The sequence below is a fragment of the Pinus tabuliformis genome, chromosome J, assembly GCF_031772625.1.
Source record: "Pinus tabuliformis cultivar Carrire ecotype Pingquan chromosome J, CPIR1, whole genome shotgun sequence".
Taxonomy (NCBI): domain Eukaryota; kingdom Viridiplantae; phylum Streptophyta; class Pinopsida; order Pinales; family Pinaceae; genus Pinus; species Pinus tabuliformis.
In genome coordinates, this window is record NC_142295.1 from 1,216,254,334 (window position 1) to 1,216,273,744 (window position 19,411).

A 19,411-nucleotide genomic window follows, 5' to 3' on the forward strand; every position below is an offset into this window, starting at 1 on the left:
TGATCTATGCTCTTACTTCGATAAGTCAAAGTGTTGACTTCTGTTTCCCCACATATAAGAAGAATTGATCAAGGGTTTCCCTACATTAGGGTTTGTCCCTAGCTAGTGCCACATCTGGTGTCCTCTTGTCTTGACTTGTTTTCTGCAATCTATGTTTATGTTCTATCTGCAATTTACTTTAATGCTGATATGATTTCTAATTTGGAAAAGATAGAGCTATCTGTGAAAATTGAAATAAATTGCTCTAAGCATAGAACATACCTAAAATTAACAACTTCCTATGCTCTAAACCCTAATACACAGAGCTAGTGTCGTTTTCTTCCCCCCTATTCATTCATGGATGCATGAATTACCAACTCGGCCTTTGTTTCTTGTGCGCCTTTTATTTTTTCTTTGTATCACTACTCATAGCTCAAGGGTTAGAGCTTGCTTTGAATGATGTGGCAATTTTATTACCCCTTAATGATGAGTCAGTTCATTGCTCGTCGAAGTTAGGACGTGTAAGGGTTCCTTCTTTTGATGTAATAGAGAAACATGTGCTCAGGAACTCGGTGATGGCCATAATGGGTGAGGTAAAGCTCATGCTAGGCTTTTTCCCACGTGCTAATCTTTATGTCCCTGGCCATCTTTTACATTTTGATTTTCTTTCTTTTTGTTTTTACTATGGCCATGGTATGCTCTTTTTGTTTCTTTTAGCCGCATCAACCTCCTAGGGCAAAGTTTCCGAGCCCTACCTAGATATGTGGACATATGGGTGCTAAATCCCAAAGAACTCATGACATGTTGAACCCAAAGAATGGAGGTGGAATATGGGGCTTGTAATGTGTGATGGAAAGTGTTAATTAGGATATAAGGGAAGATGCAACTACACTATCTTGCCCCTCATGTACCCATTCGGCCATTAAGAGAGGTCCCACTGGACTAGGATCGAAGATTAACAACCCGATTAAGGTGAGAGAACAAGATCATGGTTAAAATTCCTCATTCTTCCAGATCACCCCATAATCCATACCAAATGCCGAAAACAAACAAGCATAAGCACCCGATTGCAAAATCCCAAGTACCTCTTGAGTGGAAGCCCACCTTCATCCACTTGCTCATGCCAGATGGGTGAGAAGTAAATGGTTGTTGCAAGTGACAGAGATATATGGCATATCATCAGCTAGTGGAAGCTATCAAGGGTTGTTGGTTGCATGGCTGGCTAACTGGTTGTCAAGAATAGGAGAAAAGTTTTTTCCTATGGGGTTACCTATTTTGGTGGGTAACAAGCCCTTCAAGGAAAGCCACTAGGGCTAGGGTTTAAGCCAAATTCAACTAGGGCTTGAACGTTGGAGCTGTTTTGGGACTCTTCACCTTGCTTGACCTTATAACATCAAAATCTAACAATTTGCATGGTTAAAAGTGTCTCTCTAGGGTTGGCGTCATCAACCCTTGGCAACTCTATGTCTTGTAAAACCCTAATTCTGCATAAAAGCTTCAACTTAGGGCCATTTGAAGGTTTATCTCTCCATTGGTTGATTATATATTGCAAACAAACCTTTTCCCTTTGCTTGTATGCCTAGATGTGCCATTGTTGAGCTACATCTTGAAACCCTAGGCTACAAGCCTTATCTCATAGGCTTCTTCATATGTATGTTATTCCTTATTACAAAGAATTGTGCCTTGTTCCTAGTGTGAAGTACCTTGATCTAGCCTCTTAAAGTGTCACCTTGATCCTATCAACCTAGAATACCCTTAGGTGACCTATACTAGGAAGCCTCCTTTGTGGTGAAATTCCATTAAAGAGTAGGAGCTGAAGTGCTGAGGTGATAGTGGCATCCACCTCATTGTTATGTCATAGTCTGGGTTTTGCCTTGTGAAGCCTCTCACAAGGCCTACCATTCTTTGAGGCAACAAAACCCATTGAACTTCACTTAGAGAAGATAGAAACTAGGGCATTTTTTAATTATTAGCACTCTTAACAATTTTTCCAACATCAGCATATATTCAAAACATGACCCTGTACCCCTTCATCCTGCATTCATTGAGCTAGGAATCTGTTGATTTTAAGATTGAAGCCTATAAATGGAAAAAGCTGCTTGATTCTGCCAACTAATTGAAGCCTATATGCTGCCCATTCACAAATCAATCCTTAAATATGATAAAATAACACTAATATCATTCCACTTAATTGTCATTTATGGCTATCATTTTAAATTTATTGATCATTTCATCCAATTTTCAAAATAATGTGATATATATATATATATATATATATATATGTTTTCCCCGTTTCAAAATAATTTGGGAATCACATTTCCATGCTACACCTGTTTCAGAAATTTGTACTCGTTTCGATATTTTGTGCACTAAGAGAGTAACATGCAGAGGTTCAAATGTAGCCTAGTTTTACTTTCTTTTTACAGTAGTTTAATATCTACAGCAAGTATGGAATGAAGCAATATTCTTAATACTTCAGCTAAATAGTAAATACGGACCTGCCAGCTTCAGGGGAGTATCCAATCCCATAATAAGTAATTGATGTCCAAATAAGTGAATCGAACAAGGAGTACGGAATCTTCAGAAGAAATATTGGAAGAGTGTACGCCCATGCAGGATAAAAGTAAAGGTCCCTCTGTTTGAAGAACACTGGAAGTCGTCTGATCGTCATCACTAGTTCCGGAAAGCCATTGAATATCATGACCACGAATGAGAAGAAAAGAGAACCAAGATAATAATTTCCATGTTCAAGGTCGACTTGCATGTGTGTTCGAGAGAACATAGTCATTGTAATAAATGCAACTACAACAAGCTGTCATGAAGGATAAAGGCATACGTGAGTTAGTTAAAAATTATACTGCTCGGGCAATAAATTAGACAATCAGGACAAGATGAAATACCTGTATTGCCTTGAAGACGTAAACAAATGAGTTTCTCTTCATAAGTAGCCACTCTCGATCAAAACATGCTTTGAACAACTCCCATTTTCTAAGTGAGTATTTGCTGAAAGACAGAGCAGTTTTGTGGCGTTTGGACTTCTCAAAAGGCTTAGAAAGTTCTTCTGTCAACTTCTGGCCAACATGAAACTGCTTAAATTTCTGAGAAAACTGTTCTGCTGAAATGTATCTATATGGCTTTTCCCTGTCCTTCCAATACTGTTCTTGATCCTTCCTAGAGGTAACCTGCACCACGTCATCGAAACATGTGAGACAATTAATCTCATTGCAGGTCATAAAAAATAGCATGGAGATAGCTATATATTCACCTCCTGCAGAAAGTCTGCAATTCCCTTGCGCGCCGGACATTGGAAGCCACAATGCTCAAAAAACTCAAGAGCATGATCACAAGGCCCATGGTAAACTATCTGTCCTTCTGACATTATGATAATATCATCAAAGAGATCAAATGTCTCAGGTGCTGGCTGAAGAAGTGACATGACTATTGTAGCTTGCTTGATGTGCGCAACCTGTTGAAGACACTTTACGATCTGAAAAGTAGTAGAGCTATCCAAGCCAGTTGATATCTCATCCATGAAAAGAGTTTTCATTGGAGACACGATCATTTCCCCTGCAGACAGAACGAATACCATTGACTCTTATTCAAAATTAAATGATACCCAAACTTGCAAAAGACAGATACGGAGAATCAATCTCAGTCATTACCAGTCGTTACTCTTCTTTTCTCCCCGCCAGAAATTCCTCTTATCATCGCATTACCAATTATGGTGTCTGCACAAATATCCAGACCAAGGATCTACAACAGTAACATGCAGGCAGCAAAACATAAGAACTGGAAAATTGTAGAGAAGAACACCAAAACAGATGAAAACGCATTTATTATGCATGACAGTGCAAAGATTGTTCTGAGCGCAGTTAAAAGTATTATCAAAATACCAAGAATTTAAGGTCTCGAACATCATATAATGCTGATTCTCCATGAATGAAGCATATGCACGAAAATTAAATGTGGGGGGCAATAGTTTTTTACCTTCAAAATATAATCTGTTTGAAGACTTCCTTTCAGACCCTCGATTGCAGTTGCCTGGAAACAAAAGGAGGAACAAGTGAATAATCGAATCTAATAAAGGAAAACAATGCAGTCAATTTTATACAGAACCACTAGGGGGTTGCAGCATGCACAATGAACCAAATGTTTCTAGATGCATCTCCTGTTCTGACTGCCAGATCTCAACAGTTTCAACGATTTGGTAGTCAACCCAGTATCATGTTGGTCAGGTGGTAGTCAACCCAGTATCATGCTACCCAGGTTGTGTGGGAACGAAGAGAACACCACCTCAGCTGGTCATGCAGTCCTCCAGCATAGCCATTAAACTATAAAGTTCCTACATTTACTTGGCCAATCATAGAATATGTAAAGCAGAAGGAGATTGATGGCTGGAAAATTGATGTGCCTGAGCTTGAGCTGCAGAACAAGTGATGGGGAAGGGACTGGAGAGAGACATTGACTACCCACCCAACTCGGGCCTGACCCCAGATGTAGCTTAATCTTTGTTGCTGTTTATCATTATTGTGCAGCCTTTGTGGCATATTAAATTTGGACTGTTATTAAGAGGCAATATTTTGTACCTAGCTGATTTAGGGCAATTTTGTACACTTCAATGACACTTATTTCCTTTTTCTGGTGCTTGTGCCTGTGGTGCCATCCCTGTGGACATTTTCTGAGCCCTCTCAGTGTTGTCAGACAGCTCTTTTGCATGTACTCTCTTCTAGGGGATTGTTGGGTTTAGTCAGTGACAAAGAGACAGCTTCAGGGGTTGGAAATGTAGGAAACTCTTCAAGCTTCTCAGCTTCCTTTTAAGTTCTTGGGGTCCTGGTCTTTCTCGAGTTCTATCTCCTTTGACCATGGAAGTTCAGATTTCTAACCCATAATCTGATTTAGGAGCTGATGACCTTAGTACTGAATCCTGATGCCATCTTGCACTGATGGGTCTACCTGTGAATTGTCCTTCCCCTTAGGGGTTCGAAGTACCTAGGGCTGAGAGTATAATCATCCCTAACACAAGTGTGGTAACTTGCTTACAAATCCTAAGCTAGAAAGACATTGGAAGGAAAGGTTTGTGTAATCTATCTTTTTTGCCCCTAAAATTTAATATGGTCCACTATGATACTTTAATGGTTTTTTCCCTAATGATGTTGATTTCACCAGATCTTAGGGTATGTTTTAGGTGGTTCATTACTCATGCAACAAAGTGTTGAGAAATCTAGGGCATCAGAAGTTAGGAGATTTCTCTTTTTGATAATTGCTTGTGATATACTTTTACTTCTTGGATTATGATCTTCCCTTTGTTATGTTATTATTGTCTTCTTTTCATCAAGACAATTACCAAATAAACAATAGAAGACAAGTGACACAGTATGTAGACTTGTCAGCCAGGGCCAAAACCTCTCACTATTTGAGAGGAAAACCCAATCAGAAATTCTTCTCATAGATCTTCAATTGACAAATACCAAGACTATGACAAAGACCCTTGACACTAGAGTCCTCCCAATACCAAGTCACTAGCCTCCTTGATGCTATTTCTCTTCCCTTTCTCGGCTTTCTTCTAGAACCTCAAACTGCTCTTCTTGGCTTCCTAGAGAATCTAGGTCTCTTTTCTTCCACATTGTTCTTCTCGGTGTTAGTTTGACAACGATTTAGTCGTTTTAGCAAATTTAGGTATAGTCAGTTCGTTGTAACGAATAAGTCTATAACGGTTAATTAGTTGTAACTATAAAACAGGCATTTGCCCATGAAATGTAAAGCGGTGAAACTCATTGTTAAATAAAACAGTCCGATCCAAAATTCAGTTTGGCATTCGGTTTCTTGTCTTGCTGTTTCTCTGTTTTATTTCCTTCATTTGTACAATAAGTGGTATCAGAGCTCGAGGGCCGAGCGATTGGGCGTGAAGGCACTGAGAAGAACCTGCGCTGAGACGCTGAGACCAGCAACGCTGAGGGATGCTGAGAAGACCAGCAAATGCTGAGGGACGCTGAGAAGATCAACAACGCTGAGGGACGCTGAGAAGACCAGCAACGCTGAGGACTGCGTGAATGTCTGTGGGTCGCAGAAATACGACTGTGAGTCAGCTCCGGGGAAGAGAAAGCAACGCTGAGGACTGCGTGAATATCTGTGGGTCGCAGAAATACGAAAGCTAAATCAAATTGAAATAGAAATTCTGTGAGTCAGCTCCGGGAAGAGAAAATAGCGTGTTTCCACCAGCGTGAAGAGGAAAAAACCCAGCGTGAAGAGGAAAAAACCTCTGTTTTCAGCGTTGGCGACCAGCGTGAAGGCTGAAGCTGCAAACACCTCGTTGGCGACCAGCGTGAAGGCTGAAGCTGCAAACACCAAGACGATTGAAGAATCAGCGTGTTTCCGCCAGCGGAAGAGGAAAACACCTCTATTTTCAGCGTTGGCGACCAGCGTGAAGGCGCTGCCAGAACCTGTTCGGAAGAGGAAAAACCTCTGTTTTTCCAGCGTCGTCGACCAGAGCTTGTTTGGAAAATCCGGGTATTTTAAAAAAAAAAAGAAATTTTGTCTCAGAACTTTTTTCCAGAAAACAGTGAGAGTAAAATTCTTTACAAAAAAAAAGGGGTGTGAGTAGGTTGAAGGAAAGTTTTTTTAATTTTTTGAATTGAAGGAAAAGAAAGGGGGAAAGAAAAGAAGGATTTGAAATTAAAAAAAACTGTTGAGTTGGGAATTTTTTTTTTTTAAAGTTTAGAAAGACAAACAAAATTCCTAGAAAGACTGAAACCCTAGGAAGGAGGAAAAATGGCCAAGATGTCAAATGCAAGATTCGAGGTGGAGAAATCCACCGGAAAGAGCAATTTTGCTCTTTGGAAACTTAAGGTTAAGGATCTGCTTGTGCAACAAGGGTTGCACAAGGCATTGGATGGGGTTACTAAGAAACCTACAACCATGACTACTTCAGACTGGGAGGACTTGGATGCCCGAGCTCTCAGTACCATCCGGTTATGTCTAGCGGATGAAGTTCTCTTCAACATCGTTGAAGAGACTACAGCGTCAGGTTTGTGGGAAAAACTTGAAAACCTTTATATGACAAAATCATTAACCAACAGAATTTATCTGAAACGACAGTTATACAGTCTTCGAATGAGAGAAGGTTCAAGTGTTGCAGAACATTTGAATGTTTTTAATACGCTAATTTGTCAATTAACAGATATGGAAGTCAAAATACAGGAAGAAGATAAAGCCATAACCTTGCTGTGTTCTCTGCCTGAATCATGGGATCACTTCGTAACCTCAATCAGCTTCAGCTCTGCTGATTCTTTGAAGTTTGAATCAGTCGTGGGAGCTCTTCTGTCTGAAGAAGTACGAAGGAAATCCAGCACTGATACAACTGCATCAGAAGCCATGGTCGCTAGAGGACGCTCAAAGGAAAGAGGAGACAAACCAAGGGGGTCTTCCAGGTCGAAATCGAAGGGCAAGAAGTGTAAGGCAAAATGTTGTAACTGCGGTAAAGTTGGACACTTGAAGAAGGACTGTTGGAAACGGAAGGAATCCGAAAACCTGAAGAACGAAGCGAATCAGGCTGATTCAGGTATGGTAGACGAAGTTTTATCTGCTGAAGAATTGTGTATGATAGATGAAACTTCACCTGAATGTAATGTCTCTCAGAGTTTTGATAGCTGGCTGTTAGACTCTGGTGCTTCGCATCATATGTGCCCACATAGAAATTGGTTTACTTCATATGAAAATGTAAACGGTAGTTCTGTGTTTATGGGTAACAATATGTCATGTCAGACTGTTGGGATGGGAGATATCAGGATTAAGATGTATGATAACACAGTTAGAACATTAACTAGTGTTAGACATGTACCTGATTTGAAGAAAAATTTAATCTCTTTGGGAGTGTTGGATTCAGATGGTTATAAGTTTACAGGTCAGGATGACGTCTTGAAAGTCTTCAAAGGTGCCCTTGTGGTTATGAAGGCAGAAAAGGTCGGGAATCTTTACAGGTTAAAAGGAAGTACTCAGGTCAGTGAAGCAGCGGTTGCGTCAGAAAAGGAAGAAGCAGGTACTCGTCTGTGGCATCAACGTTTGGGTCATATGAGCGAGAAAGGTCTTCACATACTGATGAAACGTAAATCTCTTCCCGGTCTGAAATCCTTGAATTTAGATTTCTGTAAACATTGTGTGTATGGAAAACAGTGTAAACAGAGATTTAAAGTTGGCAATCATAATAGTAAAGATGTTTTAGACTACATTCATTCTGATCTGTGGGGGCCTTCCCCTGTTATGTCATATGGAGGTGCATTGTATTTTTTAACGTTCATTGATGATTACTCTCGTAGAGTTTGGGTCTATATGCTAAAAAGGAAAGCTGATGTATTCAATGTCTTTAAACAATTTAAAGTAATGGTAGAGAAAAGAACAGGCAAATCTATTAAATGTCTAAGAACTGACAATGGTGGTGAGTTCACTTCTGTTGAATTTGAACAATACTGTAAGGATGAGGGCATTGTTAGACACAAAACTACTGTCTATACTCCTCAGCAAAATGGTGTTGCTGAGCGTATGAATCGGACTCTTATGGAAAGAGCCAGAAGCATGATCAACAATGCTAACTTGCAAAAGGAGTTGTGGGCAGAAGCAATATCTACTGCTTGTTATTTAGTTAACAGATCACCTTCAGTAGCAATTGATTGTAAAATTCCTGAAGAAGTTTGGACAGGTCAGTCTTGTGACTATTCTCATTTGAGGATATTTGGCTGTGATGCTTATTCTCTTATTCCGAAAAATCAGCGTTCAAAATTAGATCCAAAGTCAAAATGTTATGTCTTTGTTGGGTATGACTATGCAGTGAAAGGATATAGGTTGTGGGATCCTACATTGCGGAAGATAGTCATTAGTAGAGATGTAACATTTGATGAATCCTCTTTGTTAAAATCAAATGTTGAAAGAATTGAACAGGAACAGGTATCGTCGAGTCAACAAGTTCAGTTGGAGGCTAGATCTTTCGGTGATAGTCGAAAGGAAGGAGAGACTTCTGGAGATAAAGGTGTTGAAGACACAAAGGAAGCCGTTGAAGCTTCTGAACCAGTGCAAGTTTCTGAACCAGTTCAGCAACCAGTCGCTCTGAGAAGGTCTACAAGGGAAAGGAAAACTCCCAAAAGGTATGAAGATTCTGCTTCATCTGTTGCTTTGGTTACTGAAGATGAGGAACCTTCTTGTTATCAAGAAGCAGTAGATGATATAGATAGCGAGAAATGGAAAATGGCTATGGAAGAAGAAATGGACTCCTTAGCCAAGAACAATACCTGGGATCTTGTAGAGCTTCCTGAAGGGAGAAGTGTTGTTGGATGTAAATGGGTCTTCAAGCTGAAACGAAAGGTTGATGGTAGTATTGAAAGGTATAAGGCGCGACTGGTAGCGAAAGGGTATTCTCAGGTTGAAGGTATAGACTTTCATGAGATTTTTTCTCCAGTTGTAAAACTTGTTTCTATACGTACTGTGTTGGCACTAACTGCGTTGCTTAATCTTGAGTTAGAACAGTTAGATGTTAAAATAGCTTTTCTACATGGTGATTTGAACGAAGAGATATATATGGAACAACCAGAAGGTTTTGTACGAGGTCGCAACAGAATATTAATTTGCAAGCTCAGGAAATCATTGTATGGTCTGAGGCAGTCTCCCAGACAATGGTACAAGAAGTTTGATTCCTTCATGGTGAGCCAGAACTTTATAAGAAGTGAGTATGATCATTGTGTGTACTTCAAAAGTTTCAATGACATGTTCATTATCTTAGCTTTGTATGTTGACGATATGCTTATTGCAAGCAAAAGCATGGAAGAGATCAACAGGTTAAAGGCTCAACTCTCTAGGACGTTTGATATGAAGGATCTTGGAGCAGCAAAACATATCTTGGGCATGGAGATACACAGAGACAGGAAAAATGTTGGAGTTGTCAGCAGGTTCATGGCAAATCCAGGTAAAGAACATTGGCAAGCAGTGAAATGGGTGCTTCGATATCTAAGAGGCACAAGTGACCATTGCATCGTCTTTAATGGTAGTGAAGGATCAGTTTGCGGATATGTAGATGCTGACTATGTAGGTGATTTGGACAAAAGAAGATCTACTACAGGTTATGTCTTTACTCTTGCAGGTGGAGCAATTAGTTGGATGTCAAAGCTTCAAGAAACAATTGCGTTGTCCACTACCGAAGCTGAATATATAGCTGCTTCAGATGCCAGTAAAGAAGCAATCTGGTTAAAGGGTTTTCTCGATGAGATTGGAAGGACGCAAGAGAAAGTGAATGTACTTTGTGATAGTCAAAGCGCTATTCACTTGGCTACAAACCCTGCCTATCATAGCAGAACCAAGCACATTGATGTAAGGTATCATTTTCTGAGACATGTGATCGATGGCGGAAAAGTAGCTCTTAAAAAAGTCCATACACGAGAAAATTGTGCAGACATATTCACAAAGCCAGTTACAGTAGAGAAGCTGCGGTGGTGTTTAGCTTCTCTTGGCTTGCAGGAAAGATGATGAATGGGAAAATTGTTGTCAAGGTGGAGTTTGTTAGTTTGACAACGATTTAGTCGTTTTAGCAAATTTAGGTATAGTCAGTTCGTTGTAATGAATAAGTCTATAACGGTTAATTAGTTGTAACTATAAAACAGGCATTTGCCCATGAAATGTAAAGCGGTGAAACTCATTGTTAAATAAAACAGTCCGATCCAAAATTCAGTTTGGCATTCGGTTTCTTTTCTTGCTGTTTCTCTGTTTTATTTCCTTCATTTGTACAATACTCGGCTTTCCTAGAGAATCTTGGTCTCTTAGGTTAACCCTATTCCAAAACCCTAGAACAATCTTCACTCCTTGATTAGTCTCTTCAAGAGAGAGAGACCTATAACACTTCTACTCGGCTTCCTCTTGGGAGATCCTTTACCCAAACAAGGTCGCCTCATCACAGCAGCAAGTTCTTCGAACCTCTCTATATGCCTTTGAATCTGCTACCTTCGCAAATAGGAGAGTATACAAGCCCAAATCAAACTTCCCAATGTGAAAATTCGGTGACCTGAATTCCTACTGCAACAACTGATTAGATTTCTCCTACTTGTTAATTTTCGAATCAAGTTATTTACAATGTTACATAGTAAACATCAAAATAAAATCTACTACAACTTTCACAACATAAAATACTACGAAACAAAACACTGCACAACAGAGAAATAAACACACACACAATTACACCCTTGTTTTTGAACAAATGTCCCCGCAAAATCCTAATGTGGGAAAACCGATGCAACAACTGGGGGTTTGATTATTACGCTGTAGTTTTCTGAGTGCAAATCATTGGATGCCCAAACTGGCTATCCAATACAGAGAATAAACTGGCAAAGAGGTAGTGAGAAAATATCTCACACTGTCACTGGAGATTTGACACTGATCTGGGCTTTGGATGAGCTGCCCTATGCTATCACTGTGTAGTCTCTGCATGGGCTCACGCAGTCACTGCGTCACAGCTCAAGCGATTGCGTCACCTCATCCTAACCTTCTGTCGACTAGAAACTTGACCCTTTGGCCCTCCGGACTCACACCCCAGCTTCTGGCACTGGATCTCGACTACTCCTCAACAAAATTACGAACTCCCTCTGAAGCATTACGCTGCCTCTCTGGACCTCTCGATGACTTCTCTTTCTTGCACTCACCGGAACTAGAAAAAACCCCTCCTGTCTACTATCCCTGCCCCTCATTGCAAGAATATCACTTGATCTCTCTCCAACAACCCAACACTACTAATCTTGAGAATTTGATCTCTAGGTCTCACTATCTCGGTGTGTTCTCCAAGTGCCCATCAAGCTCCTTATAATCTCTCATTGGAGCACCAATGGCCAAGATTAAAACATAATCAAAGGCTAAGATTAACTGGGAGTTGATCCTCGTCTTCTTCTAGAAGATTCGCACCAGATTTAATTAATACCCTTTAATTAATCACATTTCTTAAGTTTAGACTTAGGAGTACATTAACAATGATTAATTATTTTAATTAAACCATCTCTAGGTGGAATTTTCCCAAATGATTTTTGGGTCTTGGAGAATGCATGTGTCTTAGCCTCTCTACAAAATTTCAAGGCTAGAGCACATCCGATGCTACATAAATCAATACCCAAAAGTATCCTTTCCTTCACTATCCTTCCTTTGATCTTCGCTTCTCTTTTCTAGTCCTTCTTCATACTTATGATTGTAGGTTGTTCTTCACTGAATTGCTTGCTTCCAAATGAGGCCGAGTTCTGCTTTATATACATGTTGCCTCATGTCCTTTAGGCCGGCATGATTACTTGAGGGAGAGCCGACATGATCTTCTAGGTTTCTTCATTTGTTGTAGGCCGACTTCAAGAGGGCTAGTGACAAGGTCTTGGAGGATGACTTTACATAGACAAGTGTGACTCTTTACAATGTGTAGCATGACTTGTTTACATGACAATGACTCTTTTATTCTTTTATGACTAGATGAAAAAATTCCTAGAGGCTCTTAATGGGAGCCTTGACTCAAAAATAAAATCTCTTGCTCATGAAACCCATGATGCACGTATTACAATAATATTATTTTTCTTCTTTTCATCTCTTTACATAAAAATACAATTGCATGTCATTATGAAGACCGAACCTAGTTACACTTCTCAACACAAATATCCTTTGAAAGCTGACTTGATACCTATCCAACACCATTCAGAGGGCTTTTTCCCAGTCTTGAGCAAAGAAGACATTGCAACCCCAATGTTGGCCTTTTGAGATGAATGTTGGTATTTGAGGAGCCTCCACATGGTTGTACCCCCCATGCTACACTTCCAAATACTAAAACATTGAGCAAGGAAGAAAATGTGTTGGCTTATTTGATGATGTGCTTAGATGGAGCTATGATGCCCCCCAGTTGGCCTTAACCCTATTTGATGGACATTTCCTTGTTTCAGAGCCCAAATGATGATGGATATCACTAATTACTTGGGAGGGCTAGCGCATCATGCCTAAATGTCAATGCTTTGCCCTAGAGGTTGCCACATCATCTCTATATGCCCTAGAAGGGTGACGTGGGCTTCATTGATAATGATGTCATGGTGGAGATGTGACTTGGAGATGTACCCATCCACTTTGATGATTACCTTGGAGTGAGGAGCACTCATGGACCCACCTTGTCACTTGCTTGATTGAGATTGTCCATTCTAGGAGGATGACGTCATGTTGGAGCATTTCTTCTTGCGCATGTGGGATATTTTGATGTATTTCTTATGTTTTAAAGCCATCTTAGACTTGTGAACATTAAACCTAGTCGAAGATTCCAAGCAAACTTTTAGGAATTTTTGTTGTAAAATTATGGAAAGTGACTTGGTCGCCATCATATAAATAGAGGGAAATCACTTTCATTTGGGATCTTCACACATTCATTCACTTCTCTATCTCTCTTAATAAGTTCGCATTGGCCCTCTTCTACTTTTTCTCTTAGAGGCAATGGATATCTATTGGAGAAAATTGTCTTGGGAGGGAGCTTTTTGCATGGAGATACTTGTTTGGGATTGATGAAGTGATTCTTGTTGGAATTGTGTAAGTTTATTGTTTTTCTTCCATTTGCATGTTATATTTCTAAAATTAGGGTTTCTATTTGTACCATGTTAAAAAATGCAATAACTTTCTTGAAACCTTCATTCTTTACATTATGTAAAAAATTGCCTTGCAAGAATCTGTCAAAGGGACTTGATTCATTCATCCTTTGACCTTAAATATTCCATATAAAGAGGTCACTAGGGTTTATAAGGTAAGAACTTTAAACTTTCACCCTCTTCATCCAAGGCCCTCTATCATAAACCTTTCCCTAATTGACTCCATTGCCCAATTGAGGGAAGACACTAGTCTAGTTGTGGTGATCATCTTAAATTCCTACTTTTCTTGAATTCTTGGTTGCTAGGGTTAGGTTTTGATTTAAATTTGCATGTTATGGTAATTTTGCATTTATATGCCATTATTCTATTGGTAAAAATTGCATTTAATAAATTGAAAAGGAAAAATCTAACATTTGTTGCAATTTTATCCCTAAACTAGGATTGAAGTCTAGGCTTTTATTATTGTTTATGAATCTCAAACCATTAAAAGCTTCAAAACTTTCATTTTCCCTAGCATACCCTCGATAGCCTTTCCCACTTTATTGAATCTATCTCTTAGAGGTTATTTCTTGGTTGTTATATACTTTGGCATGCTATAAACTGTTGTTTTTGGGTAGCATCGGATGTGCTCTAGCTCCGAAATTTTGTGGAGGGGCTAGAACACACAAGATCTCCTAGACCCTGAAATCGTTTAGAGAAATTCCACCCAAATTGTATATTATTAAAATAATTAATATTTTTAATGGGGTTCCTAAGTCTAAACTTAGGAAAATTAAAATATTAATGAGTATTAATGTAAATATGGGTGAGAAGGTTATAAGTGATGAGGATCAATTCTAATTTAATCTTAGCCATTTATTAGAGATTAGATCACGACTGTTGATTTCTCATCAAGGAAAGTATAAGGGAAGGCTTGGGGTTAGTTGGAGAACACACACAGTGAGATCAAGAAATCGATTTTCTGAGATGAGAAGTTCTTAGGAGGGAAATCGATTGAGGAGATCTCTTGCAGTAGAGGGGCATGGATAGTTGGGGTGGAGGATCTTCTCCAGAACCCTGAATACTTAGCAGAGAGAGGCAGAGAAACACCAGAGGAGGCAACGCAGACCAAGGAGGACTGACACTGGGCCAGGAGGGCCCACACAGTGCTTGATGCAGTGCCAGTGCAGAGGAATAGATGTCCTCCTACATAAATACGAAACTTGCTGTGGAGCAGCCAGATCAGCTGAGAAGGTTGATGTCAGAGTTGTAGGAGGGAGTAAGACCCAAGTTCCAACGCAGAGCCTCAGAGAGCTCCATGCAGGCCCATGCAGTTACTACGAAGGGGCAACATAGTTGTAGCCGAGGATAGTTAGTTTAGTTGTCGAATCAGAGGGATTTTGGCGGGTGAAGTGAGGTAATCTCACTAAGGTTTCTGCTAGTGTCTTTTTTCTCTGTAACTGTATTGTCGAGAGGGCATCCATAGCTGTATTCAGAACTACTGCTTAATAATAGAAAACCCTCAAAGTTGTTGCACCTGTTTTCCTGCATTGGGTTTTTCTGGGGACGTTTAGTCAAAAAATAAGTGTGTCCTTTGCATGGTTGCCTCATTTATTTTTCAGTACTTGATCTGTATATTTGTGTAGGCTGCAGTGTATGTAATTCGATATTTGCGGTAACACAAAGCAAGTAAATTGTTTAATCGAATTAATAATTAGAAGAATTAACATTAGTTGTTGCAGTAGGAATTGGGTAACCAATTTTTCACATGGTATCGAAGCAATTGTAGATCAAGGAGGACTGAAGCCATCAGTGAAAGGACAAAAGAAATTTTGTGCGTGAAGGCAGTTTTCCCGAGAGACAACACAGTTTCTAGTCAAGAGAGCAAAGGAGGGGTGACACAGTCACCAAGGAAGGCTCACGCAAAACCTACGTCAACCTGTTTGGGTGACACAGTGGCTACGGAGGGCAGTGCAGTGGTTGCAAGGTCCAACACAGTGGTTGTTGGGGCCAACGCAGTGGTTGCTGGGGCCAACGCAGAGACTGTTGAGTCTCATTTTTTTGATTGCCGTTGCTAGAGGAGCAACACAGATTTCATCTAGAGTTGTTGGTGGGTGCTGATTTTGTTGGTGCAGAACAATACCTAGTGGGGCAGAAGCAAAGTAGAGGGAATCAGTTCCTCAGAAGATTTCTTGCCAAGAAATCTAGATCCATTGCTAAGCAGCAAAAAAGAGAGATCAAAGAGGGGTGGTTCGACAGTGGTTGGCAGAAGGATTTCTATGAAGGAAATCAAAATTCAGAGGGAGCTTTTTCCTTAGAGGATTTCTATCGCCAAAGAAATCTAGATCTGAGTTTTGCTGGGGCAACAACGAAAGAGGGAGAAGAGAACCAGTTCGATATTCTTTTGAGCAGAGATGGTTGTTAATGGACTAAGGGATCAGGACAGGTTGGATGGAGCATCCAACATTGTCATCTGGAAGGCCAGAATCCTAGCAGTTCTGGATAAAGCATCAAGGATTATGCCTTGAGGATTGTTGTTGTTCTAGTTGATGCCGATCCTCTTAAGAAGTACGAGGAGGCTTAGGATAAAGAAAAGTGCATGATCTTGGACGGAGTCAAGGATCATGTGATCCCACATATTGTTGAGAAGGACACAACAAGGGAAATGTGGGAGGCCTTGACCACATTGTATGAGGGAACTTCCATTTAGCGGAAGATGTTGCTTGAGAGTCAGCTGAGACAATTTCAGATGTAGAAAGGAGAAGAAATCGATCCCTTCCTTCTCAGGTTGTAGAGGATCCATGACTAGCTAACTTCCTTAGGAGCTACACTAGATTCTGAATTTATGGTCAGGACTACCCTGAATGCAGTCACTGAAGACTGGGAAACCTTTGTCCAAAGCATCTTGGGCATGACTTCTCTCTCTAGTTGGGAAGAGAAGTGGGAAGCTCTTCGATAGGAAGAGATCAAACGATTGACCAAGGCAGGAAGTAGCGACAAAGGGACCAGAGTCAAGAAGGAGGAAGAGGAGGATGCATCTCTTGCATCAGTAGGACAACAAGGGCAGCAAAATCAGAAGAAGAAAGATATATCGAAAGTCAGATGCTTCAGATGTGGAGAAATGGGTAATTTCGCCACTCAGTGCCCTCGAAATAAGGGAAAAGAAGAGAAGCTTGACTCAAAGGCTGGTCCAACGAAAGCTGATGGAGAGGACGATGATGATGATTGTGCCATGAGTGCTTATGCACCTCTAGAGAAGAGGTGGCGCGATATTGAGCTATAGTCGTGAGGACTGCAAAGGGGCATGATCCTTGAGGTGCCCAGACTCTTTGATCACATACAACTATGGGAGCCCTTAATGACAGTCGCAGAATGATGGGAGTCAGTTGGTGTGGGGGATGATGGAGCAACAATGGTTAAGCTAGAGCCCCAAAGTCTGAAGCAGTGCAGTGGAGTGTTGTAGCAATGCGGGAGGCACAAAGTAGATACAACAACGTAGTAGAATCAAAGGGACAACACATATTAGCAACAAAGGTAGCTTCAATTTCAAGGGGAATCCACACTGACCAACATGTCATCTTTTGGGTGGATTTTTAGTTGCCTACTTCTCAACAATTGATTTGCAATGTAGCAGTTAGTGGTGGCAATGCTATGGGCAACATGATGCATCGTATTGAGAGGGAGCTGCAGTACAGATGCAACAGTGACAGTGGTAGTGTCATGGGCAGCAATACATATTGCAGCAGCACAGTGGATGAAGGGTAGCAGGCCAAGCATCAACAATGCAGAGGACCGATGTCGTGGATCAGTGTGATACTTATGCTGGGAAGTATTGTTAGAGCACATTCCTCGCTAAGAGGGAGTGTTTTCTTTTGGGTAGCATCAGATGTGCTCTAGCTCTGAAATTTTGTGGAGGGGCTATAATACATGAGATATCCAAGACCCAGAAATCGTTTGGAGAAATTCCACCTAGATTGTATTTTATTAAAATAATTAATATTTTTAACGGGGTTCCTCAGTCTAAACTTAGGAAAATTAAAATATTAATAGGTATTAATGTAAATATGGGTGAGAAGGTTCTAAGTGAAGAGGATCAAGTGTAATTTAATCTTAGCTGTTGATTAGAGTTTAGATCACGACCGTTGATTTCTCAGCAGGAAAAGTATAAAGGAAGGCTTGGGGTCAGTTGTAGAACACACACAATGAGATCAAGAAATCGATTTTGTGAGGTGAGTTCTGAGGAGGGAAATCAATTGAGGAGATCTCTTGCAGCAGAGGGGCAGGGATAGTTTGGGTGAAGGATCTTCTCTAGAGCCTTGAATACTCAGCAAAGAGAGGAAAAGAAACACCAGAGGAGGCAGCACAGACCAAGGAGGACTGACGTTGGGCCAGGAGGGCTGATGCAGTGCCAGCGCAGAGGAATAGTTGTCCTCCTATAGAAATCCAAAACTTGTCGGGGACAACTAGATCAGCCGGTAAGGTTGACGTCAAAGCTCCACGAGGTAGTGAGACCTAGTGCAGAGATGACGCAGAGCCTCGGAGAGCTCCACGTAGGCCCATGCAGTTACTGCAAAGGGGTAATCTAGTTGTAGCCGGAGATAGTAAGTTCAGTGACCAGATCAGAGGGATTTTTCCGAGTGAATTGAGGTAATCTCATTAAGGTTATTGCTAGTGTCTTTTTTCTCTGTAACTGGATTGCCAAGAGGGCATCTAGAGTTGTATTCAGAACTATTGCTTAATAATAGAAAACCCTCAGAGCTACTACACTGATTTTCCCGCATTGGGTTTTTCCAAGGACGTTTAGTCCAAAAATAAGTGTGTCCTTTGCATGGTTGTCTCATTTATTTTTCAGTACTTGATCTGTATATTTGTGTAGGTTGCAGTGTATGTAATTTGATATTTGTTGTAGCACACAACAAGTAAATTGTTTAATCGAATTAATAATTAGAAGACTTAACATCAGTTGCTGCAGTAGGAATCATTAACAAAATTTTCACATAAACTTGCATATCATAAAAACCCTAGTTTATAGTAGCCTTCTTTTGGTCAATTAGGGTTGGTGGAAAGTGTGCTTGGCTATATGTGTAGAAATTGGGCCGTAGATTCGAAACTGCTCATGGAATTTACTAAATCACAAGACTCTAAACTACTCTTTTTCTTTGCAGACATTAATTCACAATCTAGAATTGAAATCATAGACATGCAAAAGGAAACATCACACATGCATAGAGATTTATCTAGGAGAAAGCAATTGCTCAAAACCCCTTCCTATATGTATTGCATTAATCAAAGAATAGAGATGAATACATATGTTCTCTCAATCCTAAGCACAACCTTCAAGTGTATAGTCTATCTCTCTGGCGGACTAACTGACTCCGGCCAACACTTAGCCAATTTTCAAGCCCTCCAAGCTCCTATGTGTTGTTACTTGAGGAATTAGGCCCCTATTAATCAGGAAAATTCCTCAATTGGATTGTGCAATTCCTTTAGGCTCTTCCTCTGACTGCATGCACCACCTGTACACATTGGAATAGTCTACAACTAATAGTACGCTGCCTTGGAATCTCCATCTCAATTGGGTAACTCGAATTATCTGCATGCATGACCTAATTTAGGTTGATTGATTAGTTAACTGGTTGATCACTAAGTGTGGTTGAAGTCACACTTCCACAACTTGACCTTCCACTAGTTCCTCCAATAGTTAGAACTAGTTTAATTGACCATAACTCAATTTAACTGAATTAAATTGCTACAACTAAAATTAACTCAATCTAGGCTCCTAAAATTTAGGAATCACTGCACACAATTGAACTTCATGCCCGTGACTCGAATTA

The 19,411-nt window shown here is 40.3% G+C and overlaps 1 protein-coding gene across 1 annotated transcript in view; it reads right to left on the reverse strand.

Annotated features, from left to right (window-relative positions):
• LOC149231513 (ABC transporter G family member 35-like) overlaps positions 1-19,411 on the reverse strand; it is a 114,771-nt gene that overhangs the window by 38,633 nt on the left and 56,727 nt on the right. The window contains exons 7-11 of the mRNA XM_089381658.1: positions 3,967-4,020; positions 3,642-3,732; positions 3,245-3,546; positions 2,880-3,161; positions 2,478-2,791 (exon numbers count right to left, since the gene is read on the reverse strand). Coding sequence (XP_089237784.1) covers positions 2,478-2,791; positions 2,880-3,161; positions 3,245-3,546; positions 3,642-3,732; positions 3,967-4,020 — 1,043 coding nt within the window. The remainder of the gene's footprint in view (positions 1-2,477; positions 2,792-2,879; positions 3,162-3,244; positions 3,547-3,641; positions 3,733-3,966; positions 4,021-19,411) is intronic.